Genomic DNA, 25,886 nt, shown 5'->3' on the forward strand with positions numbered 1-25,886 from the left:
TCAATCCCTTAGAATGTTATATGTTTTTATAAGATCCCCTCATCCTTCTAAATTCCAGTGAATATAAGCCCAGTTGATACATTCTTTCATCATATGTCAGTTCGGCCATCCCAGGAATTAACCTACGCTGCACTCCCTTAACAGCAAGAATGTCCTTCCTCAAATTAGGGGACCAAACTACACACAATACTCCAGGTGTGGTCTCACCAGGGCTTCTGTGACCCGGTAGACTATGTCATTGTCTGGTTTATGTAACAAAAGGAGGTGTCATAATTGGCTTGAGACCTTTAGGAAATGCTGCAAGTTGGATCCTGCTGCCTGCTGTGAACAGATACTTGGGGCAAACAAAGCCTAATTTATGTGTGTGTTTTGGAGGGGCATGTCTGACGATATAGAGAGGTGCTGTGAAAAACTGTGCACGCGGCAGACTCTGTTTGGAGAGCTTCTGGACAAGGTGGCAGTCAGACGGTTGGTAGGTCCAGTATATCACCAGTGGGAGCCACTGGTTTATCACTCGCTGTCACAAGTTCTCCGCCACATTGACACGCTTGGGTTCAACTGCCTCCTCACTGAATACATCGCCTTCATCCATCGGCCCAGTAATAAGAGGTACCTCGATTACTACCTCCAGTTCACAGAGATCTGTGTCAACACCATCCTATACTGGCTGTTTGCCCGTAAAACCAGCCCGCCACTAGTGCAGAAACTGCTGGAGAGAACCATCAGCTACCTGGGAGACAAGGACAGCTGTTTGTCACTAATCTGGAGGTAATTCACTGGACTATTTTGAGACATTTGAAAGCTGTCACCCAATCCAAAAGTCTGGGACTACCAACAGTGCCGTGTTCCCTCAGAACCACTTTAACAATTCAGTACTGCCTCTCTGGCAGTGTATCACTCCCTCAGTACTGCCCCTCTGGCAGCGTATCACTCCCACAGTACTGCCCCTCTGGCAGTGTATCACTCCCACAGTACTGCCCCTCTGGCAGTGTATCACTTCCACATTACTGCCCTTACGTTCTTGCTAAGTATTGCCCAACCTTCTGTGCTTGCCCAGCAATGTTGCTTTAGCTGTTCAGTGCAACTTTGACAGCTCCTACACTCCCTCACCTTCCACTTACACCTTTATGTTGAGTGCTCTTAAGGGTGGTGAAACAACCTTCTACCTGAGACAATCTATAACTGACCATAGCCTTCACATCATTTGACAAAGGCTTTTTTGGCCATGCTTTCAATACTGATTTTATATATTTTATTTAGTTTAGCTTGGAGATACAGCGTGGAAACAGGCCCTTCGACCCACCGAGTCCACGCCAACCAGCAATCACCTGTACACTAGTTCTATCCTACACACTAGGGACAATTAACCTACACACCCCAACATCTTTGAGATGTGGGAGGAGACTGGAGCACCCGGAGAAAGCCCACGTGGTCATGGGGAAAACGTACAAAACTAAGTACCGACAGCACTGTGAGGCAGCAACTCTACAGCTGCCCCACCCGTGTTTTCCATTGATAACTTTGTCATTAATTCATTCCCACCCAACTGGAAACTTGATTGCCTACATTCAAAGACCCCTGTTGGGAAATTGGAAATCTGCGTCCTGTACAAAAGTGACTGATCTGTCTTTTCTTTAAAATCGAAGATAGACAAAAATGCTGGTGAAACTCAGCGGGTGAGGCAGCATCTAAGGAGCGAAGGAATAGGTGACGTTTCGGGTCGAGATCCTTCTTCAGACTGATGTGGGGGTGGTGGGGGAGGGAAGAGGAAAGGGAGAGGTGGAGACAGTGGGCTGTGGGAAAGCTGGGAAGGGGAGGGGAAGGAGGGTGAAAGCAAGGACTACCTGAAATTAGAGAAGTCAATGTTCATACCGCTGGGGTGTAAACTACCCAAGCGAAATATGAGGTGCTGCTCCTTCAATTTGCGGTGGGACTCACTTTTGCCATGGAGGAGGCCCAGGACGGAAAGGTCGGATTCGGAATGGGAGGGGGAGTTGAAGAGCTGAGCCACCGGGAGATCAGGTTGGTTAATGCGGACTGTGCGGAGGTGTTGGGCGAAGTGATCGCCAAGCCAGCGCTTGGTCTCACCGATGTAGATCAGCTGACACCTAGAGCAGTGGATGCAATAGATGATGTTGGAGGAGGTGCAGGTGAACCTCTACCTCACCTGGAATGACTGCTTGAGTCCTTGGATGGAGTCAAGGGGGGAGGTAAAGCGACAAGTGTAGCATTTCTTGCGCTTGCAAGGGAAAGTACCAGAGGAGGTTTGGGTGGGAAGGGACAAATTGACCAGGGAGTTACGGAGGGAGCGGTCTCTGCGGAAAGCCGAAAGAGGAGGAGATGGGAAGATGTGGCTTTCAGAATCCAAGAAATGTAAAACAAATCGCACTCACCATCCAAAACACATGAAAGCTCCGAGCATGGGAGATTGGCTCTGCATTTTATTCCGTATCAAAGAAGGAGCTTTTTGATTTGACTTCCAGCCAGTATCTTGCTTGGACTCTTCAGCTCAGTGCAAGGCTCTGTGGTCATGTTGCTCCTGACCCACATGAAGAGTTTCTGGAAACAGCCAGCTATGTAGGTGTAGGAAAGAATTGCAGGTGCTGGTTTAAATTGAAATTAGACTGAAAACATCACCCATTCCTTCGCTCCGGAGACGATGCCTGTCCCGCTGAGTTACTCCAGCATTTTGTGTCTACCAGCTATGTAGGTTTTTGGGCAAGTGGCAATGTAACTCCTTCTCTCCCCCGCACTGTTTAAACTAAGAGCAAACCAATCGCCGCTCTTCCTGTCGCGTCTGTGCTAGTCCTTAAAGAGAACTCTCAATGAATAAATGGGGCAGCACGATAGCGTAGCGGTAGACCTACTGCCTTGCAGCGCTAGAGATCTGGGTTTGATGCTGACTACGGGTGATTGTCTGTTTGTACATTCTCCCCTTCACTGCGTAGGTTTCCACCAAGATCTTCAGTATCCTCCCACACTCATATTTCTTCCCACACTCACATTTCATATTTCGCTAGGATACCTTACAGCCCAGTGGTATGAATATTGATTTCTCTAACTTCAAGTAACCCTGGCATTCCCTCTCTCTCTATCCCAAGTCGCACCAGCTTCTCGTTTTCACCCAACAACAGCTAATACTGGAGAGAAGGAATGGGTGACGTTTTGGGTCGAGAACCTTCTTCAGTCTAAAGAAGGGTCTCGACCTGAAACGTCACCCATTCCTTCTCTCCAGAAACATAGAAAATAGGTGCAGGAGTAGGCCATTCGGCACTTCGAGCCAGCACTGCCATTCAATATGATCATGGCTGATCATCCAAAATCAGTACCCCGTACCGCCTTTTCCCCATATCCCTTGATTCCCTTAGCCCTAAGAGCTAAATCTAACTCTTGAAAATCTAATTTACTCTTGAAAGATGCTGCTTGTCCCGCTGAGTTACTCCAGTATTTTGTATCTATCTTCAGTTTAAACCAGCATCTGCAGTTCCTTCCTACACAAACAGCTAACAATGGCCTGATTCCTTTATCCTTTTTCCATATCTTTCATTCATTGTTCTTTATCTCTCTACATCATCATCTTTATCTCTTGTTTCCCTTTTCTCTAACTAGTCGGAAGAAGGGTCTCGACCCGAAATGTCACCCATTCCTTCTCTCCAGAGATGCCACCTGTCCTGCTGAGTTACTCCAGCTTTTTGTGTCTATCTCCAAAGACATACAGGTTTGTAGGTTAATTGGCTTGGTATGAATGTAAAATTGTCCTTAGTGTTTGTAGGGTAGTGTTAATCTAAGGGGATCCCTGGTTTGCATGGACTCGTTGGGCCGAAGGGCCTGTTTCTGCACTGTATCTCTAAAACTAAACCTAAAGACTAACTCCCCTGCTTTTTCCAATGGTCCTATTAATGATATCCTTCCAAGAAATTACAAACTTCCCCTCAAAAGTTCCAAATAAGTCTTCCTCTGTTGCCCCTTCTGGCAGCTCATTCCATATATTAATCAACAGTAAATTGAAAAATAACATTTCTTAACCAATTCTTTGTCACTTCTACTTGCCAATTCCACTTGTTCTATTTATGGTCTTTATGCATAGCATGAGATAGCCCTTAAAGCCACCTATCCACCTCAGTACTGTGGGAGTGCCACACAATGGAGAGGTGGTACTGAGGGAGAGCTTGCAATGCTGGAGAGCAGAATAAAGTGCTGCACTGTCGAAGGAGTAAGTAACAACAACACGTAGAAACTTTAGATAGACACAAAATGCTGGAGTAACTCAGCAGGACAGGCAGCATCTCTGGAGAGAAGGAATGGGTGACGATTGGGGTCAAGACACTTCGTCAGACAGATCGACAGTCTCGACCCAAAATGACATCCAATCCTTCTCTCCAGAGATGCTGCGTGTCCCGCTGAGTTACTACAGCATTTTGTGTCTATCTTGGGTGTAAAACTAGTTCCTTCCTACATGTAGGGACTTTACGCGTGTAGTAAATGGGTGTAGTTCAGGAAGGAACCCAGGTCAACGTGGACTAATTGGGCCAAAGGGCATATGACTATGACTATTATGTGAAATAATTTTCAAATAACTGGAATTTGGAATGGGTATAAGGAATAAAAGGGTATACCACCTAATAAGGAAATGGATATAAAGTTATCATTATCCTTTTACAGAGAATTGGATAAAACTTTCAGTGAGAAAGAATGGAAGGGATATGGGATGTCGGGAAGTGCACTAAATCGACTTAACCAGCCATATCCTGTGCTACATCATTGCATGATTTGGGAGGTATTATATAAATGTGAGCTGTCATGACTTACTGGAAGGTCATGGTCAAAGGCCATGACTAAGGAAACCAAAACTCTGTATGATCAAATTAATTCCTCTTTTGTGTGTGGTTCAAATGATGTCAACAAGTATTGTGACTTTATAAGAAAACATTGACCACCATCATCACCATGTTCAATGGTCTGAAACAAAGCTATTTGTCTACTTTTGTCCTCCCAGGGCTTTCACATTATAATAATATGCACCATTTTAAAATGATGAAATGAACATTGTACCTTGGAGGTTACGTTTGATGTCTCATTACTAAATAGGTTTCTGAATTCCTTGTTTGCATTTCAGAACCTTCTCACCAGTGTACAATCCAAACCCACTGAGAGGTGTGACCCCTTTACAATATGTAGCTCAATGCAGGCAGTCGGGCATTCTGAAGATATTACTCCAGTATGGGATACTAGAGAGGGAGCACAGACCCATGTCCACAGTCCTCATCGTTCTCTTCTACCCACCTGTTACAAGGGGGAATGACCAAGAGTTCACAGAAACAATAGAGGAGGCAAAATTATGCCTCAGTTTATGCTTTAGAGTGATGTGTCGCATACATGTCGCAAAGATTAAGGTAGGTTTTCCAATTAACTATGCAAGATAATCTGAGACATGTTTATTGTATTGTATGTACCAATGCAACCACTGTTAAATCTATGTTTAAGAAAGAACTGCAGATGCTGGAAAAATCGAAGGTAGACAAAAATGCTGGAGAAACTCAGCGGGTGAGGCAGCATCTATGGAGCGAAGGAATAGGATGAAGAAGGGTCTCGACCCAAAACGTCACCTGTTCCTTTGCTCCATAGATGCTGCCTCACTCGCTGAGCTTCTCCAGCAATTTTGTCTCCCTACTGTTAAATCTGTTGTGCTTCAAAACTCCACCTTATTTTTTATTCACTCTGGATGTTGCTGACAAGGCCTTTCTCTAGCTGCTCCCAAGAAGGTGATGATTTCAGTTTGAGTTTCAGGGATACAACATGAAAACAGGCTTTTTGGCCCACTGAGACTACGCCGACCAGCGATCACCCTGTTCACTAGTTCTATCCTACACACTAGGGGCAACTTTACAGAAACCAATTCACCTACAAACCTGCACGTCTTTGGGGTCATTAAATCATAAGTGATAGGAGCAGAATTAGGCCATTCGGCCCATCAAGTCTACTCCGCCATTCAGTCATGGCAGATCTATCTCTCCATCCTAACCCTATTCTCCTGCTTTCACCCTCTAACCTCCAACACCTGTACTAATCAAGAATCTATCTATCACTGCCTTCAAAATACCCACTGACTTGGCCTCCACAGCCTTCTTTGGCAAAGAATTTCACAGGTTCACCACCCTCTGACTAAAGAAATTCCTCCTCATCTCCTTCCTAAAAGAACGTCCCTCAAACTATCACCTCTAGTCCAAGACTCTCCCACTAGTGGAAACATTCTCTCCACATCCACTCTATCCAATCCTTTCACTATTCTGTACGTTTCAATGAGGTCCCTCCCTCATTCTTTTAAACTCCAGCGAGTACAGGCCCAGTGCTGTTAAACGCTCATCATATTTTAACCCACTCATTCCTGGGATCATTCTTGTAAACCTGCTCTGGACCCTCGCCAGAACCAGCACATCCTTCCACAGATACGGCATCCAAAATTGCTCACAATATTCCAAATGCGGCCTGATCAGTACCATATATAGCCTCAAATTCCTCCTTTAATTCTGAGGCTATGATCTCTGGACCCACTAATGCAAACGTCCTCTCCACATCCACTCTACCAAAGTGTTCAGGCCTTTCCGCAGCAACTCAGGCATCAAAGCCCACACTTGCTCTCTTGCCAATTTTGAAAGAAGGGCCATGAATCCCTCGGTAATATAATTCCTGGTGGTTGAGCTCTACCTAGAAGTAATTGTCACTGCAATCTAACCTGAGTAAACATCTTTAATGCATGAGTGAAGCTTGGAAATCACGTGCAAGTGGACTAATCCAGAGGAGAGAGTCACCAAGATGTTACCTGGGATGGGACACTTCAGTTACAGGAGAGAGTAAACAGGACATCTCTCTGTTCCCTGCAGCAAAGGAAGTTACGGAGGAAGAGATTTTGAGGGGATCCAAGCTTGCCCTTATTCACTCAGAGAGTAGTGTCATAGAGTATGTAAACAGGCCGTTCAGCCCAACTTGCCCACATCGACCAACATGTCCCATCTACACTAGTCTGCATTTGGTCCATATCCAGTTAGGGTTAGGGTCAATCCAGTTCAGTTCAGTTTAGTTTATTGCCACGTGTACCAAGGTACAGTGAAAAGCTTTTGTTGCGTGCTATCCAGTCAGCAGAAAGACAATAAATGATTACAATCGAGCCATTTACAGTGTACAGATACCTGATAAGGGAATTACATTTAGTGCAAGGTAAAGCCAGCAAAGTCAGATCAAGGACAATCCAAGGGTCATCAAAGAGGTAGATAGTAGTTCAGCTCTGCCCTGTGATTGTGGTAGGATGATTCAGTTGCCTGATAACAGCTGGGAAGAAACTGTCCCTGAATCTGGAGGTGTGCATTTTCACACTTCTATATATTTTGCCTGATGGGAGAGAGGAGAAGAGGGAGCGACCGGGGTGAGACTGGTCCTTGATTATGCTGCTGGCTTTGCCGAGGCAGCGTGAGGTATAAATGGAGTTAATAGAAGGGAAGACTGAAGACTCCATCCGAAACGTCACCCATTCCTTCTCTCCAGAGATGCTGCCTGTCCCGCTGAGTTACTCCAGCTTTTTGTGTCTATCTTCAATAGAAGAGAGGTTGATTTTACTGATGGTCTGGGGGCTGCGTGCAAAAATTGGCTGCAATTTCTTGCGGTCTTGGATGAAGCTGTTCCCAGACCAAGCTGTGATGCATCCCGATAAAATGCTTTCTATGGCGCATCTGTAGAAGTTGGTGAGTTGTAGGGGACATGCCAAACCTCCTAAGCCTTCTAAGGAAGTAGAGGTGTTGGGTGTGCTTTCTTGTTGCTTCAATATGGGTGGTCCAGAAGAAATTGTTGGTGATATTGACTCCATGAACCCCCTATAGATGTCCTATCCACATACCTATCTAATTGCTTCTTAAATGTTGCGATAGTCCCTGCCTTTACTATCTCCTCCGGCAGCTTGTTCCATACGCCCACCACCCTTTGTGTGTAAAAGTTACCCCACTGATTCCTATAAAATCTTTCCCCCTTCACCTTAAACCTATGCCCTCTGGTTCTCGATTCCCCCACTCTGGACAAGAGACTCTGTGCGCCCATCCGATCTATTCCTTTCATGTTTCATACACCTCTATAAGATCACCCCTCATCCTCATACTCCAGGAAATAGTCCCAGCCTGCTCAACCTCTCCCTATAGCTCAAGTAGAGAACTTTGAACTTACTGCCGAACTGGTTGGAAGTAGCTAAGGAACAGAGTTGCTGAAGCATTTAAGATGTTTCTAGATGAGGATGTGAATCACCCGGGCATTGAATGCTATAGGCCAAGTGGCAGGAGATGGGATTAATATAGATGGGTGCCCACTGGTTGGTGGGGCATGGTGGCTGAATAGTCTGTTTGCATGCTGTATGAATCCATGATTCTGATTTCTATGCCAGACGGTTACAGGGGGTAATTTCATCAAAGTATTCACAGTGAGAAGCTTGAAAGACTATGTTAAGAGAAGCTGATAACTTTACAAAATAGACTGGGAACCAGAGGTCAAAGGTTTTAAATTTACAGCTCAAGAATTATGAGTAGAAATTTTTCACAGTGCTCTTTTGATCTGAAATCCACTTATCTGAAAGAATGCTGAAATCAGGTTGCTTAGGAACTATTGAAGGCAATTCAAGGAGTAGGTGGAAGATTTATTTGCAGGGTTATGAGGGAAAGACGTGATCATGGATGGGGAATCAGCAATAAGACATCAATTAAAGGGCTTGCAGTGTGTATGATGACATGCCCATGAATATTGTCAAAAATAGTGAACATAAGATAAAATCTACATGTTTACACACAGGAAAACATCACAAAATGCTTTAAGGGAATGGCTATTGGATAAAAAATGTTGACTGCAATTTGATATTTGGCTAAGCAACTAAATGGTCAAATAAAACAATAATCTGAGAGACTTAGGAAAGAGTTTCAAGACACTTGGGCTTTGGCAGCTGAGTAATTCACTGTCAAGTGAGTGGTGGGCAAAAGTTCAGGACTGGAAGATAAAGAAAGAGAAAATGCTGGAGTAACTCAGTGGGTCAGGCAGTCTCCCTGGAGAACAGGCAGAGATGTGAAGAAGGGTTCAAGAAGGAACTGCAGATGCTGGAAGATCGAAGGTACACAAAAATGCTGGAGAAACTCAGCGGGTGCAGCAGCATCTATGGAGCGAAGGAAATAGGCGACGTTTCGGGCCGAAACCCTTCTTCAGACTGGTGGGGGGGAGAAGGAAGGAAAAAGGGAGGAGGAGCCCGAGGGCGGGGGGGATGGGAGGACACAGCTCGGGGGTTAAGGAAGGGGAGGAGACAGCAAGGGCTAGCAAAACTGGGAGAATTCAACATTCATGTCATCCGGACGCAGGCAACCCAGGCGGAATATGAGGTGCTGTTCCTCCAATTTCCGGTGTTGCTCACTCTGGCAATGGAGGAGACCCAGGACAGAGAGGTCGGATTGGGAATGGGAGGGGGAGTTGAAGTGCTGAGCCACCGGGAGTTCAGGTAGGTTATTGTGGACTGAGCGGAGGTGTTCGGCGAAACGATCGCCCAACCTCCGCTTAGTCTCCCCGATGTAAATCAGCTGACATCTAGAGCAGCGGATGCAGTAGATGAGGTTGGAGGAGATACAGGTGAACCTTTGTCGCACCTGGAACGACTGCTTGGGTCCTTGAATGGAGTCGATGGGGGAGGTGAAGGGACAGGTGTTGCATTTCTTGCGGCGGGGTCTGGACCCGAAACATCATCTATCCATGTTCTCCAGGGATGCTGCCTGACCTGCTAAATTACTCCAGCAGTTTGTGTCTTTCATTGGTAAATCAACATCTTCCGTTCCTTGTTTCTACTGGAACGTAAAGAACTGAAGTAGACAACTGAGACGGAGGGTTGCGGTTTGGTGGGATTTGAACACAAGAATTACAATTCTGCACTGCCTGATCACAATAGTGGAAAATGTACTTGAATTGTGGGTGTGACTGAGAAATAGACATCAGTATAATGCACTTGTTACTTCTGTTTTCAGGAACAAGTCAAAATCAGAGGGCAACCTCTCATTTCTAACTGGTTGGATTGCATACCTGTGGGAAGATATCAAGAGCCTTGTGAGCTCGTACACCTCTGCAGAATGTCTATTAGAAGTTGCCTGCTAACCAACAGCCTGCTGCCCAGTGGAATATCCTCACTGTCGCTTCCCAAATCACTTCAGAATTACTTGAACTTGGAAAGATAACAATCTCCCTCCTCCCCACCCACCTCTCCCTTAGCTGCAGGCCTGTTTAACAGAATGGGAACAGGGACAACAGAAAGAGAAAGAAAACCCTAACCCTTCAGGAGAGAAAATCAGAACCGATTCATTATTACAGCGTGTGTTTTAACATCATGTTCTATCACTTCACAACACGCAATAAACTCAGAATTTGCAGCAATCTCGATAAAATAATTTTACTCCTTAAAAAAAAACAGTATTCAAGGTTTTACACAGGAACTGCATTTACACACTTACAAACTTTAAATATTTTAAATAAATCCAACTTTTGATAAAACTGGCACAAAATTGTTGCACATACCCAATGAGTAAGAATCGACCCCATTGGGCCACGTAATGTGCTGGAAGAGTGAACTAACAGTGGCACAAAGAGGGCAAGAGGCTCTGGCAGTGAATGAAAATAAACAAGTGTCCCATTCCTCAATCAATGAGATGACAGGGAGGGGAAAAAAGAAATACTGGCATGGTTAAATTGATGAGGCAGGAAAGTAAATGGATTGAAGGTGAAAAATAGCAGAAAACAAAAAGAAAGCTTCAAAATCAAAGAAAAAAATACAGGAGTGAAGATATTTTGAGGAATTGCAGAAATATAAATATTCCATTTAAAAAGACTTATTGTGCAATTATGATCCACCACTTAATTTGAGTTTGTATTTAATGTCCAAATACAAGTTTGTGGAACTGACAGGGAAGCTGAGGGTGAGATATTGTCAACCACAGATTAGCAATAATGGTCCAACTCTTGGTCATCACTAATTCACTGCACATCCCATCCTGACTGCAAGTTGTTGGAAGATTAACGTTACAATGGCTTTATATTGTGGCGAAACCTGTGAAAACATTTTCTTTCAAAACAACAAAAACATTGGATTACTAACAGGCTGTAAAATGTTCTTCAGTGGGAAGTATCTGTCTGTGGAGACTGGCTGGCTGTGATGCACTCGGCCTCATACCTTTTCTTGAGGCCTGTTAGATACATCCGCAAACGATCTGGATCAAGGCAGGAGTTTCTTGCTGCCTGGATAAGTCTGGTGGCTAGATGATGCATGGCTCTCTGCTGTACAGACTCAGCTGTGTTTCTCTGTTTACGCTGTAAAACCAAGTGAATAAGAATCAAGAAGATAGACACAAAATGTTGGCGTAACTCAGCGGCAGCATCTTGGGAGAGAAGGAATGGTTGACGTTTTGGGTCGAGACCCTTCTTCAGGCTGAGAGTCAGGGCAGAGGGGGACATAGAGATATAGAAGGGTAAGGTGTGAAAACACAGAGCAAAGGGGACGATGGTCAAGGAAAATGTAGAGTGGCTCATTGTTAGCTGAGGGGAAGGTGCCAAGGAGGCATACAATCGGTAAAATTTAATCAGGACAGTGAAACTAGTTGTTGAACTAGGGTGGGGGAGCAGAGTGGTGTAGGTATGGGTGCTGCCTCTCATCTTATAGGGACATACAGCACGGAAACAGGCCCTACGGCACACACCTTGTCCGTGCCTTTAAAAGATATCTTAGTTTTTTTTCGTTGAGATACAGCGCGGAAACAGCCCCTTCGGTCCAACGAGTCCGCGCCGACCAGCGATCCCCATACATTAACACTATCCTACACACACTAGGGACAATTTACATTTATACCAAGCCAATTCACCTACAAACCTGTATGTCTTCGGAGTGTGGGAGGAAACCGAAGATCTTCCACCTCTGCGCCATCGTGCCGCCCTTTTTAAAGATACAGCGCGCAAACAGGCCCTTCTGTACCACCGATTCCACACCGACCAGCCATCCCTGCACACTTACACTATCCTACACACACTAGGGACAATTTTATATTATACCAAGCCAATTAACACTTTGGAGTGTGGGAGGAAACCGAAGATCTCGAAGAAATCCCACGCAGGTGACGGGGAGAACGTACAAACTCCGTACAGACAGCACCTGTAGTCAGGATCGGCCTAGGTCTCTGGTGCTGTAAGTCAACAACTCTACCGCTGCGCCATCGTGCCGCCAGTCTTTTGAAAGACAAATCAGTCTTTTGTGTCAGCTATGCTCAGTGGGTAGTTCCAAGGGTCAGAAGATGATTGGAGACATTAATGATCCAGTTCACGTTCCTGAGGGAATGCAACACACATTCCATGAAGGGTTTAACAAGACCTTGCCTGCCCCCCTCAGGTGGCTATAAAAGTATCCCAGGGCAACTGTTTGAGGAACAGCTTGTATCCATCTTTCTCATATTTCTGTATATCATAGGAGGCCATTTGGACAATCAAGTCTATGCCGGCTCTCAGACAAATCTCTTCAGTGCGATTTCTCCACGGTTTCCCTGTTATTTATTCCCATGTGCCCAAAAACACCTTCTCCTATGGTTTCCACTGACCCACACCAGGGACAATTTATAGTGGCCAATTAACCTTGTCTTTGAGATGTGGGAGGAAAGTCATGAAAGACAATGTGTAGACTTGACACTGACGGCTATGGAGGTCAAAACTGGAATGGGTCACCGGATAGGAAAGGTTTAGCGGGATGTGGACAAAATGGCACAAGCTTAAATCAGCATGGACGAGTTGTGCCGTTGGGCCTATTTCCGTTCTGTATATCTCTATGAGATGAGAGGCAACAGCCAAACACACTCCACCACCGTGCTGCTGTATGATGTTTATGAATCCTCCATAAAGCCTGTCCCTCAATCAACAATATGAAAAACGATTGCATGCTCTAGTGTTGGAAATGTGTATGCTCACAAAAGCCTGCAACCTCTTGGTTTTACTTCTTGGAAGAGCAGCCAGGAGAAAAGGTATTGGTCTATTATTGTCACGCCTACCAAGAAACAATGTGAACACTTTATTTGAGTTGGTTGAACAAACTTTAGAGTTGTGAGAATCTACTCTCCACCTGCTAGTCGTGATATCTGGTCAAATAACAAAGAGCCTGTTCACTTACGCTTGGGTTGGGAAGGCTGTATGATGATGAGATATCAGGTAGGAGTTTTGGGGCAGGCACTGCGAGATGATCCTGCCCTGCAAACAAGGGCGAGGGTAGAGAGAGAGAGGGTGGTTGGCAATGAAGAAATGGACTTTAAACTTTCAGGCACACAAACAACCAGTAACCCTTACAACCAGTCTGGGTAACCCTAAAACCTTCTTTGACAAGACTGATGGTATTGCAGGGATTGCTACGTGTCGTTTTGCTGCTGCAACACCCTCCACCAAGCAACAAACGCTGGTCTGTAAGCTGGGTTTTAGGTACTTACCCATATTTGTTTGGTGATGTGGGATGCAATATCCTTAGCATCAAGGACTATTGATGGGGGAAGTGAGGAAACCTCAGCAGCTTTTAAACCTTGTGTAAAAGATATCAAAAAGACATGATGTCACTGAGGTTTCACACAGCAGCCAAACACACTCCACCAATGGGCCTTATGTGGACTCCACCACCCTATGTCACATAAGGCCCATGGGACAATGAATTAATAGAACTACGATAATGCCATCAATAGCTGACCCTTATACTCAACGCCCCAACCGATGAATGCAAGCATGCCATAACCAGACTGTCTACGTGTTGTCGCTTTCAGGGAGCTACAGACTTGGACTCCAAGATCTCTCTGTACACCACTGCTGTCTCCTGACATGCCAAAAATTCTCCAAAGGCATAAGGAGTGTGATATTTAGATAGAACGAAGGTCAAGATGACGTCTATATGTTTAAGAGCTTCGAAATCTGAAGGATACAAAATGGCTGCAGAAACATGGTGAATCTGCCTGGGTGTTATTCTTACACTACAATCTTTAACACTCTTGTACTTAGTTATGGTTGCACTTATGTATATTAATATTTTACTGAGTTTCACTTTATCTAGCCACATGTAACATGTAAAGTATTACTGAACCACTGAAGAAATGCTCTTCATTTGCCTGCATGAGTATAGCTCCAACAACTCTCTGCAAGTTCAAAAGCATCCAGGCCAATACAGCCCATTTGATTGCCACCTCATCAACACCACATATATTTGTTCCTTCCACGACAGCACACAGTGGCTGCAGAGTACCAACTATAAAATGCACTGCAGTTACTCACTCAAGCTACTCCCACAACTCCCACCAAACCTCCAATTTCAACTACCGAGAAGGTCAAGGGCAATAAGAGTAGGGGAACATTCTCACCTACTGGTTTCTCTCTACATTACACATCATAATTATAATCATACTTCATTAGCCAAGTATGTTTTGCAACATATACGAGGAATAGATCATCCAATCCCCATGTCATTACTGCGTCTAAATCCTGGAACTCCCCAACTGAGCGAACACCTTCATCAAGGACTGCAGCACCAGCACCAGCACCAACAAGGGCAATTAGGAATGATCCATAAATGGTCCAAATAGGGTTTCACACTGTATCTCAGTATACATAACAATAATAAAGCTATACCAATAAATGCTGGGTTTACAAGTCACACTTAGACCCGAAAAATGAATATATTTTTTTTTAAATATTACTCTCTAATTAAACCACACATTCTTATCTTTTGCCTATCACTTTCAACACATTAACCATCAATGGAAAAGCTTCTGCCTTTACCCCATTCTAATCCCTCAGTTCATATTTCTTCTACATTTACATCAAATCTCTGGAAAGCTGGAGAGGGTACAGAGAAGATGTACGAGGATGTTGCCAGGACTAGAGGATGTGAGCTATAGTGAGAGGGTTGTGTAGGCTGGAACTCTATTCCTTGGAGCGCAGGAGGATGAGGGGTGAACTCATAGAAGTGTATAAGTGTATATGAGAGGAATAGATCGGGTAAATACACAGAGTCTCTTGCCCAGAGTAGGATAATTGAGCACTAGAGGACATAGGTTTAAGGTGAGTGGGAAAAGATTTAATAGGAATCTGAGAGGTAACTTTTTCACACAGGTGTATGGAACGAGCTGCCAGAGGAGGTATCTGAGGCAGGGACTATCCCAACATTTAAGAAACGGACAGGTACATGGATAGGACAGGTTTGGAGGGTTATGGGTCAAATGCAGGCAGTGGGACTAGTGCAGCTGGGACATGTTGGACAAGTTGGGCCGAAGGGCCTGTTTCCACACTATCGCTCTATGACTCTGTACAACCTTTATTTGGTTTGCATTTTTGCCATATTTTTGATGGGAAGGGATATTAAATGGGCAAGATGGGCTTGACGTGCATGTCAACGATTGTCACATTGCAAAGATTATAAGTTGCCTTTGTCCTGGCACAGTTAGATACATAGATACATAGAAAATAGGTGCAGGAGTAGGCCATTCGGCCCTTCGAGCTTGCACCGCCATTCAATATTATCATGGCTGATCATCCAACTCAGTGTGAAGAGATGAATGGTTTTCTCCTGTCCCTTATACTTGCTATCCAAAACATAACTTACCATAGTTCTTCTCCTGGGTGCAACCTTTAGAGAGAACGTATGTGTAAATGATTTTATTGTAGCTCCCAGTGTTGCTTCGGTTGTGCTGAACCTCAAAATGGTTGTTTTCTACGTTGGGATACAAAGCATCCAGCTGACAGATCTCCAGGAAGTGAGTGGCAAAAAGCGTGAATGCCTGAATGGAAACAAAGCAAACAGCTGGTTGAAAATGACCAAACACAAGACAAATATTTCCAAACAAAGAGACTAGTAAAGAGATGGACAAAAATGCTGGAGAAACTCAGCGGGAGGTAGCATCTATGGAGCGAAGGAAATTGGCGACATTTCGGGTCGAGACCTTTCTTCAGACTGAATAAAATGCTAGCATTGTGTTTGCCTTCTTTACTATCGATTCAACTGATTTGAAGAAGAGCAGATTTGAGGAAGCGATTTAAGGCATATATGTGGAAGCTGTGCCAGAGCGCCCATCAGATATTCCATACCTCCGCACCCTCTCACTCTTACTGTATATATCCATTTTGAATCAGAAATCTAATCACCATCAGTGTAAAATATGAATATTTCTTTCATCCCAAAATCCTAGTTTATTCATTTAAGACATTAAAATGATCAAATACTTCACCTTGAAACTGAGCAGGAATTCACAAATTGCATGGCAAACACCAATTCCTTCCTCTGTACTGGTTCCTCTACCCAATTCATCGATGATAATCAAAGATTTATCAGTAACATTGTGCATTATGTAGGTAATCTGCAGGGAGAGATGGAGATAAACAAAGATTCTTTAATTAATCATCAAATGCAAAGACAATATAATCTTACTTGCTGCCTGACAGAATCCTAAATTGTGTAAAATAAATATGCAGATCCACGTTTGACAGCAAGCCTCAGTCAATCACAGGGCTACGACCACTCTCGCTTCAAAGTAGTTCACAGTTAACGCAGCTCATGCTTCTATCAAACCTTCCATCACTCTTCATCTCTCCTTATCATTAGAACCACCTGTTCCTTTCTCCCTTGTGCTTATTACAATTCCCTTTTTTCTGGATTAATTCACATTCAGCAGGAATCTCTACTAACTACAATTTCCTCAGATACTCAGATGTGGTGTTCTGCTCCAAAGGAATCAAATGCATTGAGTGGGCTTCAATTTGGTGGAGATAATGAGATTATTTCAAAGCTCGGCAAAAGCTCTGTTTGGTTAAAATGAAAAATATCCACATCATTTACACTTCAGGATAACTGAAATGACTGTCGTCAATATAACATTTCTGAAATCCACGCTCTCTTATAAATATGAAAATGTGGCAGCTAATTACAAACAGCACGTCCCACATGGTGTGACAGTGACTGACTGACTGATGTGTTTTTAATGACAGACACAGAGTGCTGGAGTAACTCAGCAGCTCAGGCAACATCTCTGGAGCAAAAGGATGGGTGACGTTTCGGGTCGGGACCCTACTTCAGACTGGGGCTAGGGGGGTGGGGGAGGTGAAGAGCTAGAGACGTTAAAAGACCAGGACCATATAGAAGTTATATAGAATGTATATAGAAGAAACACGTTACTTCTTAAATTTTACCAATATACTTAAAACATTTAGTAAAGCTCGCAGATGTCAGCTATTTTTATGTGATCAGAAGTCAAAGCCCAAAAACATGTCATTGCTTAGTTTATTTTGCTTCAGTTTAGAACATCATGGTAACTCAGAGATTGGAGATAAAGGGCAAGGACAGTGAGAGGTTAAAGTTAGTGAAAACATGCATGCTAAGCAGCCAAAGATAAGAACTGAAATTGTAATAAAACGCTGCTTGAAATTATGGATCAGACAACATTTGGAGAGTGGCCAAGCTGTACTATCTCTGAATGTTCCAGGCCCAGATTTGTGCAAATTAAAGGCTTCTCGTCTTCTTGAAGAATTCTCCGTGTCTGTGTCATCTTATCTTTAATTTGAGTCTTGTAAACCACGACAAATTGGCGCTGGGAGCAGGGTCGGTAAGAGACCATTAATTAAAAGACAAGTAGCCCAGGGCCTTCCCAGCCCCTAATGTGGCTCTTAAGGACAACAGGACAAAGGTGGCCACCTAAAAACTATGCGGTTTTCCGCTTCATTTGGACTAATAACCCGTTGTTCATGATAAGCCTTTGGGGACACAGAAGTGCCTAGGTAGTTAGAAGGTCTCTCCGACCCAAGAATCTGGCACTAAATTGTTCTAAAAAGGAGTCCAAGAAGACTTCGTGGTTACCACCCTGAGAGGTCAGGGGTTTTGCACGGGCAAGGCAGGTATTGTGTGGACAACGCCTTGGATGACCAGGGGTCATCCAGGCAAAATACGAATTTGGGGTAGGTGCGTGGCAGAAGGTGTACACAGTGATAGAATATTCTAGAATAGCAGAAAGTAGAATAGCAATAATAATAGTGTATGGTTTAAGGACTGAGTGTCTTAACTGTTTGTGGAGATAAGCTTTCAGCATTCTTTAAGCTGAGAGATCAGAAAATAAATGTGTTTCCTTTGTCTATAAATTAATGGGAGTGGTGTGTGGTCAGATGTTGAGTGACTAGGATTTTGATTGGTTGTGATTTAGTGGGGTGTGGTTAGAATTTGAGTGACGGTGAGTCTGACTGGTCATGATCTGAATCAATGTCCAATCACAGCGTTTGGGAACCTGACTGATGGAGGATTGGATCATCCTACTTTGGCTTGGGAGGGAGATAAGAATTATATAAATGTTAATTTTGAAATTTTAATACGTGTAGAAAATTGAATAATTTCTTTGAAGTAAGAATGGAACGAATGTGATTTGTGTGTAAAAAACGGTTTTGAATGAATGAGGAAGTTTATATATGTGATAATTATTTTGTTTATTGTATTTGTAGACCACATTGTAAGGGTAAGTAAGTAAGTAAGTAAGTTTTATTGATATAGCACGTTTTGAGTCAACTCGCATTGACACCAAAGTGTTTTACATAAAATAGATAATAAGTTTCCATAACCAGAGAAAAAGGTTAAAAAATAAATAAATAAATAAATAAAAGAAAATGGAACACAACAAATTATAGAGTTGAACACAAACGTCCCCCCACAGCAGAATCAAAAATGTCCACTGTGGGTAGGTGTATGTTCCTTTAAATAATTGGAAATAAGTTAATTGATGAAACATGACCAGTTTTTATGGTTTGTTTTTCTATGGTAAACATTCTGGTTGGAGAAGGGTATTGATTGCTGAGATTTTAAAAATTTGCTGAGATTTGAGGAAGTGACCCAAGGAAGGAACTTTTAAGGTAAATGTGTGACAAGATGAAAGTGTTAATTATGAATTATATGGCCACAGATAAGTTGGAAAAGTGGGAAAAGCGGAAAGGAAAGGAATTAGATACACTTATGCAGTTTAGAAAGAAAGGAGAGAGAGGCAGTTAGGAGATAACAGAAATAAGAAATGACAGATGTGAAAGTAATAAAGCAGGAGTCAGTGGAAGATTTAAAAAGAAAGGTGAATGAATTTGCAAGGAGGCTAGAATATTTGAGAAGCAAGAAATTGAGTTTAGAATAAGAAAGAAGGCATACCAGAAAGGATTAAAGTGGGAAGCATAGGGATAAATTGATGAGACTGCTTTAAAAAAGAAAAGAGCAGGACAGACACAGATTATCCCTTGGGGCACCCGTAAACTGAGAGGGCTAAAAAATACCTCACCCTATATCCCTGATGGGGGAGGAAATGGGCTTTGGAGGAGGAGAACGTGGGACGATTATTGGCTATGGGAGATTTGAAGGCACTGTTGGTGAAAGTGATAGGAACCACTAAACTGACAGAACTACGGAAGATGGATGGTATAAAATGATGCGAACCATGTAATAAGCAATGGCATGCTGTTTGACACAGTCAGGCAGAGGGTATGGCAGGCCCTGAGACAATGTTACCCACTTAAGGTGAACCCTAAAGAATAAAGGGGAGATACACTGGGAGGGGCAAATAATCCTGCAGCCTATCTGGAAAACCAGCTGAAAAGGTGGAGAGTTGAAAATGAACAAGAAATAGAAGGCAACCAGTTAATGAACATTATATTATGAACTACTGTGGTGGATGTCATTCCTCTTAAAGTCAAGCCTAGATTGGAGGAGGTGATGGGATTGTCATTTATTTCCCACCCCCGATTCAGCGATCAGTTGGTCTCTGCGGTCGAGAAATATCGCAAAGATAGGAGAAAGACTTGCAAACCAGCAGGAAGAGCTTAAAAAGAAAGAGCGTGAAAAAAGAAAGACAATGTTGTCAATAACAACGGACCTGGTTGAAAAGACTGAAATAAGTGATGAACTGACACAAAGTGAGTCCTATGACAGAACCAAGCAGGGCCAGAGAATTACATGCCAATAATAAATGTCTTTGGGGGAGCGTTTCCTCAAAATGTCCTATCTGGAGTGAAATTAAATAAATCAATCAATAAAGGTAGGGAAGCGTCTTTTAAAACTAAGACCTGTGAATTTTTAAATACATATATAAAAAATAATAACATAACTGATGTTTGGAGAATAGCAAACCCAATTGGAAGGGAATATTCGTTTTACTCATCGGCTCATAAAACTTATTCACGAATTGACTATTTCTTATTGGATACAAAATTAATCCCGTATACGACTAAACCATCATACCATAATAGTATTATTTCCGATCATTCACCACTGACTTTTATACTTAAAATCGAGGGAATGCCGGGTATAAAACCTTTTTGGAGATTCAACGCACAAATATTAAATAACCCGCAGGGTTATGAGTATATAAAAGAACAAACAAAATTTTTTTTTCAAGATAAATGAGATGCCGGGTATTTCTGTGTTGTTATTATGGGAAACCTTTAAGGCATACATTCGCGGTGGCGGCGGTGGAGAACATCGGGCGCCGTGGTGGCGACTGTGGAGGCCTCAATAGGCCCGACTTTGGGTGGACAAGAGGATGGGGACTGGACTTTGTGCCTTCCCCCACAGTGGGAATCACTGTGGGGGGATGTTTTTGTGTTGAACTTCTTTTTGAATCTATGTTGTATTTTTATTAGTGTGCTGCAAGGACATCAGAATTTCCCATGAATAAGGGGATTAATAAAGTTTTTAATCTAAATATGGATCAGAAAATCTTAGCAAAGATTCTAGCAAGAAGACTGAATAATTATATAAACAAATTGGTAAACCCGGATCAAACGGGATTTATACCCAAAAGACAATCATTTAATAACTTGAGAAGGCTTTTCAATATAATGTACTCTCACAAAAAGGACATTGAAGATATTTCAGTCGTTACGCTGGATGCAGAGAAGGCATTTGATCAGGTAGAATGGCAGTACTTATATAAGGTACTCCAAAAATTTAATACGGGAGAGATTTTTATTAGATGGGTTAAACTACTTTATGATAAACCTACGGCAAAATGCTATTTGCCCTTATGATAGAACCGCTGGCTGAAAGGATTAGAAATCATCTGAATATTCACGGATATTATTATACTAAGGACTCAAAGAATAAAATTTCATTATATGCTGATGATATTCTTTTATATATTACTAATACACAAACGAGTATCCCCACCTTATTAACACTAATTGAGGAATTTGGTTCTTTTTCAGGATATAGAATAAATTGGAATAAAAGCGAAATTATGTCTTTAAAACCACAGGATGCGAGACACTTATTAAAATTCCCTTTCAAAATTGCAACAGAAAAATTCAAGTATTTGGGTATTCAAATTACGAGAAGACACAAATCATTATTTAGCGCCAATTTTATGCCACTATTAAAAAAACTGAATGCTATGATTAAATTTTGGAAAACGCTCCTGCTCTCATTGATAGGTAGAATTAACGCTATAAAAATGACTTTCTTACCACAATTAATATATTTGTTTCAAGCGATCCCAATATATATTCCAAAATATTTTTTCAAAAAACTAGATTCTAATCTCACTAATTTTATATGGGATTATAGAGCACACAGAATTCAACGAAAGCATTTGTGTAAACCTAAAGAAGTTGGGGGTTTATCATTACCTAACTTTACGTATTACTACTGGGCAGTGCATATTAAGAACATAATGTACTGGTTGGATAGTTCCACTCACCAGTCGGAGTGGATAAGAATGGAGAAAGAGGAGTGTTTCCCGTACGATATAGGAACGATCTTGTTCTCACCGATAAAATTGAATAGTATAATATATAAGAAGAACCCAATTATTCACAATACAATAAGAATTTGGAAACAAATAAAATTATCCTTGAAATGAAATAACCTATACTAACCCCAATATTGAACAATCCTGCATTCAAACCATCTCTTATCGACAAAACATATAAACAATGGGATAGACTGGGGATTAGGAAAGTAGGAGATATGTATGAATTGGGCAAATTGTTATCATTTCAACAATTAAAATCAAAATTTAAACTGAATGTTAATCAATATTTTAAATATATACAGATATGTGACTTTATGAAGAAATATATACATAGATTTCAAACTATATTTTTAGACCCTTTAGAAGAAGCAATGAATATTAAGGCTGATTCACAAAAACTAATATCATATTTTTATAATAGTATATTAAATAGAGAATTACCCTCAACAGAGGCACTAAGAGAAGATTGGGAACATGAACTAATGATAAAGATCCCGAAAGATAGATGGGAAAAGTATCTGATGAACACACATAATTGTTCCATTAATGCAAGACATAATTTAATTCAATTTAAATTATTACATACTATATTATTAAAAAACGAGGTTGAATAAATTCTACCCAAACGTCTCTCCCAGATGCGATAAATGTTTGTTTCAAAATGCCAATATAACACATTCATTTGTAGGATGTACAAAGTTGAATAAATTTTGGAGCGATATATTTGATATATTTACAAAGCTCTTCAAGTCAAGAATAGAACCTAATACGGAATGGGTTATATTTGGAATAATAGTAGAAGATATCAATTTAAACAAAGACCAAAAAGTATTCTTTAATTATGGGTTAATAATTGGAAAGAAATTGATACATAAATTTTGGAAAAATACAGCTATACCAACTATTAAAATGTGGATTAGGAATATGATGGACATAGCACACCTTTAAGAAATGAGACTCCGCCTAATAGATAAATATGACCAATTCTTAAGGAGTTGGTCCCGTTTCATCGACTTTTTGGAATCATGTGATGCAGCGGTACCGTAAAGATTACTGATTTAAGCTCACATCGTGGATAGATTTACATCTCCGAACAAAGATTTGAAAATTTATTTTATAAAGGTCTTTTTCTCCTATTTCTACTTCCTACTTTTTCTTTTCTTATATACACACTTCACGTTTTTCTATTTTCTACTATCTATTTTTTCCTCTTTTTCTTCTCTCTATTTTTTGGGGTTTTTTACTTCCTTTTCAAAAACATAAAACTAGAGGTTGTACATAGAATGTATTACGTTATGACATAGTTGGCACCTAAAATGAGGTACCACTGTATTGTTTTGTACTGTATTAACTTCTAATAAAATAAAATAAATTTAAAAAAAGGAAAAAATAAAAAACATTTAAAAAAAAATAAAAATGGAGTGAAATTAATCTGGATATAAGCCCTAACAGGACTGGTGTCCCCAAGAGAGGGAGGGATTTAAAGGAGGATGTCAAGAAAGGCTAGGATGAGGTAGGGTTTTGAATACTAGCCCCATGTTTTAATCAGATGATAAAGGCAGAGTTGGAAGGTGTACCCTTAGAAAGTATTTGATGATGTGGATGTGGATGATTTGTTGGTTTGTTCCACAAGTGAGAAGCAATGTAAGAGAGAGAGACATTGTAAGTCTAAAAAAATTCAGAATGTAGGACAGAGGATGATGACCTTGGGAAAGGCAGGATATAGTTCAGACTAGATTGGAAAATATGTTGAAATTGCGACGTCATTAAGAAAGATAATGAAGGAAGAAGGACAAACAAGCCTAAAGAATGTTTTACAGTTAGAACTTTTGAATGATGGAGACAAAAAGGTTTTGTTTGTGATTGTTTATTGTTAAAAGGGATCATAATAGCAAGTATGTAGGGTTTGAAATGGTGTATAAGGATGAATTAGACTTTAAGGTAATTAAATTAGAAGCCTGTAACCTTGCTTAGCTCAGTTGGCAGAAATTAAGGCTTTAAGAGAAGCATGTGACATGAGGGAAAGTGAGAAAGATGAAGGTTATACCGACTAAGCATATGATTATGGAGTTTGTCATATGTTTAGAGCAGTAGGGAAATAGAAAGGCTTTGAGAAAAACGGAGACCAAAAGTTAGCAGTAAAGTTAGACCTGATAAGAGCAATATTGAAGTCAGGGGCACTAGCTGTCATTAAATGTCAAGCACATAAGAAGGGAAATTAAAGTGCAGACGAAGCATCCAGAACAGCATCTGGAGGATAAGCTGTTGTTACATCTAGGGTAAGTTTGAATAGATTTAGGTATGAACACTGTAGTGTCGTTTATGATGAATAAGGTAATTAAGAGGTTTGGTAGACCTACAGAAATCAGCTTTGACAACGGATTGTTTTCATTTAGGGAGTAATCAAGTTGGCGATACAGGCCCTTAGAGTAAAACACAGATTTGGGTGTGTAACACCTGCAGTCACAGGCATGGTGGAAAGAATAAATGGAACATTGAAGGTTAATATAAATAAGATTTGTGTAATTACAAAGTTGAATTGGATCGATGCCCTGCCATTGGCACTGAAGAGATGTTGCATGCAAACTAACCGAATAACTCACATAACACCACATGAGATGTTTATTGGCCGACCTATGTAGGTGGCACAATGGAGAGGTCCTTACAAGGGACCGAGTTTGGAACAATTAGGGATAGAATTTAAGAAGTATATGCAACAATGAATTATGATATACAAGTCTATTTATGAACACGTAAAGTAAAAGCTGTTGGAGGTGGACCAGGAGGAAGGACCCTTTAAACCTGAAGACAAGGTGTATGTATGAGCTTTCCAAACCACCGACCGATGTTCAGGTAGAAGGTTGATATACCTGGTACCATTTCAATCATTACATGAGGGCTGTCCCGCAGGTACAAATAGATAATAGCCCTGAGGTAAGTGAACAGGAGGACAAAGAAGTGAGAAAAGAGTAGAGTTTTAACAAGAACGTTGTTTGACATCAGTGGTGGGCAAATTAATGGAAAGGATACTTAAAGATAATATATATAAGAATTTGGATAAATAGGGTAGGATTAGGAAGAATTAGCATGGATTTGTGATTAGAAGGTCATGTTTGACTAATCTTGAATTTTTTGAAAAGGTTATTAGGGAAATTGATGAGGGTAAAGTGGTGGATGTTGTCTAGATGAACTTCAGTAAGGCCTTTGACAAGGTTCAATAAGGAAGTAAGGTTGGTTAAGAAGGTTTAGTAAGGAGTAGCAAGATGGATTAAAAAGTGGCTGTATGGGAGATGTCAGAGAGTAATGGTGGCTGGTGTTCAGGGTCTGAAGAAGGGTTTCGGCCCGAAACGTCGCCTATTTCCTTTGCTCCATAGATGCTGCTGCACCCGCTGAGTTTCCCCAGCAATTTTGTGTACCAATGGTGGATGGCTGTTTGTCAGGTTGGAGGTCAGTGACTAGAGGGGTACCTCAGGGATGTGTGTTGGGTCCACTGTTGTTTGTCATGTACATCAATAATCTGGATGTTGGTGTGGTAAATTGGATTAATAAGTATGTAGATGATACTAAGATAGGCGGTGTTGTGAATAATGAAGTAGATTTTCAAAGTCTACAGAGAGATTTAGGTCATTTGGAAGAGTGGGCTGAAAGATGACAGATGGGTTTAATGTTGTTAAGTGTGAGGTGATACATCTTGGAAGGACAAATCAAAATTGGACGTACATGGTAAATGGCTGTGAATTGAGGAATGAAGTTGAACAGAGGGATCTAGGAATAACTGTGCGTAGTTCCCTTAAGGTGGAATCTCATGTAGATAGGGTGGTAAAGAAAGCTTTTGGTGTGTTGGCCTTTATAAATCAGAGCATTGTGTATAGAAGTTGGGTTGTAATGTTAAAATTGTACAAGGCATTGGTGAGGTCAATTGTGGAGTATGGTGTACAATTTTGGTAGGCAAATTATAGGCAAGATGTCAACAAAATAGAGAGAGTACAGAGGAGATTAACTAGAATGTTGCCTGGGTTTCAGCAACTAAGATACAGAGAAAGGTTGAACAAGTTAGGTCTTTAT

The 25,886-nt window shown here is 41.5% G+C and overlaps 2 protein-coding genes across 2 annotated transcripts in view; one reads left to right on the plus strand and one right to left on the minus strand.

Moving 5' to 3' along the window:
• Window positions 1–379: 379 nt before the first annotated feature.
• asb17 (ankyrin repeat and SOCS box containing 17) lies at window positions 380–10,348 on the plus strand. Its single transcript, XM_033027854.1, has 3 exons — window positions 380–768; window positions 5,117–5,393; window positions 10,032–10,348. Exons 1-3 carry the CDS (start codon window positions 380–382, stop codon window positions 10,236–10,238), a joined length of 873 nt encoding a protein of 290 aa, XP_032883745.1. The 3' UTR covers window positions 10,239–10,348.
• Window positions 10,349–10,436: 88 nt separating this feature from the next.
• The window catches only part of msh4 (mutS homolog 4), an 88,524-nt gene continuing 73,074 nt past the window's right edge, over window positions 10,437–25,886 (minus strand). The window contains exons 17-20 of the mRNA XM_033027855.1: window positions 16,287–16,415; window positions 15,665–15,839; window positions 13,512–13,600; window positions 10,437–11,364 (exon numbers count right to left, since the gene is read on the minus strand). Of these exons, the coding sequence (XP_032883746.1) occupies window positions 11,170–11,364; window positions 13,512–13,600; window positions 15,665–15,839; window positions 16,287–16,415 (588 nt within the window). The 3' untranslated portion in view covers window positions 10,437–11,169. The remainder of the gene's footprint in view (window positions 11,365–13,511; window positions 13,601–15,664; window positions 15,840–16,286; window positions 16,416–25,886) is intronic.

Source organism: Amblyraja radiata, chromosome 10, assembly GCF_010909765.2.
Source record: "Amblyraja radiata isolate CabotCenter1 chromosome 10, sAmbRad1.1.pri, whole genome shotgun sequence".
In the NCBI taxonomy this organism is placed as follows: domain Eukaryota; kingdom Metazoa; phylum Chordata; class Chondrichthyes; order Rajiformes; family Rajidae; genus Amblyraja; species Amblyraja radiata.

Bases quoted from the DNA above. Each gene is read 5' to 3' on its own strand.
- asb17 (XM_033027854.1), top strand. From the start codon at position 380: ATGTCTGACGATATAGAGAGGTGCTGTGAAAAACTGTGCACGCGGCAG. The intron at 769-5,116 runs GTAATTCACTGG...TTTGCATTTCAG, and splicing joins TGTTTGTCACTAATCTGGAG to AACCTTCTCACCAGTGTACA. The intron at 5,394-10,031 runs GTAGGTTTTCCA...TTCTGTTTTCAG, and splicing joins TACATGTCGCAAAGATTAAG to GAACAAGTCAAAATCAGAGG.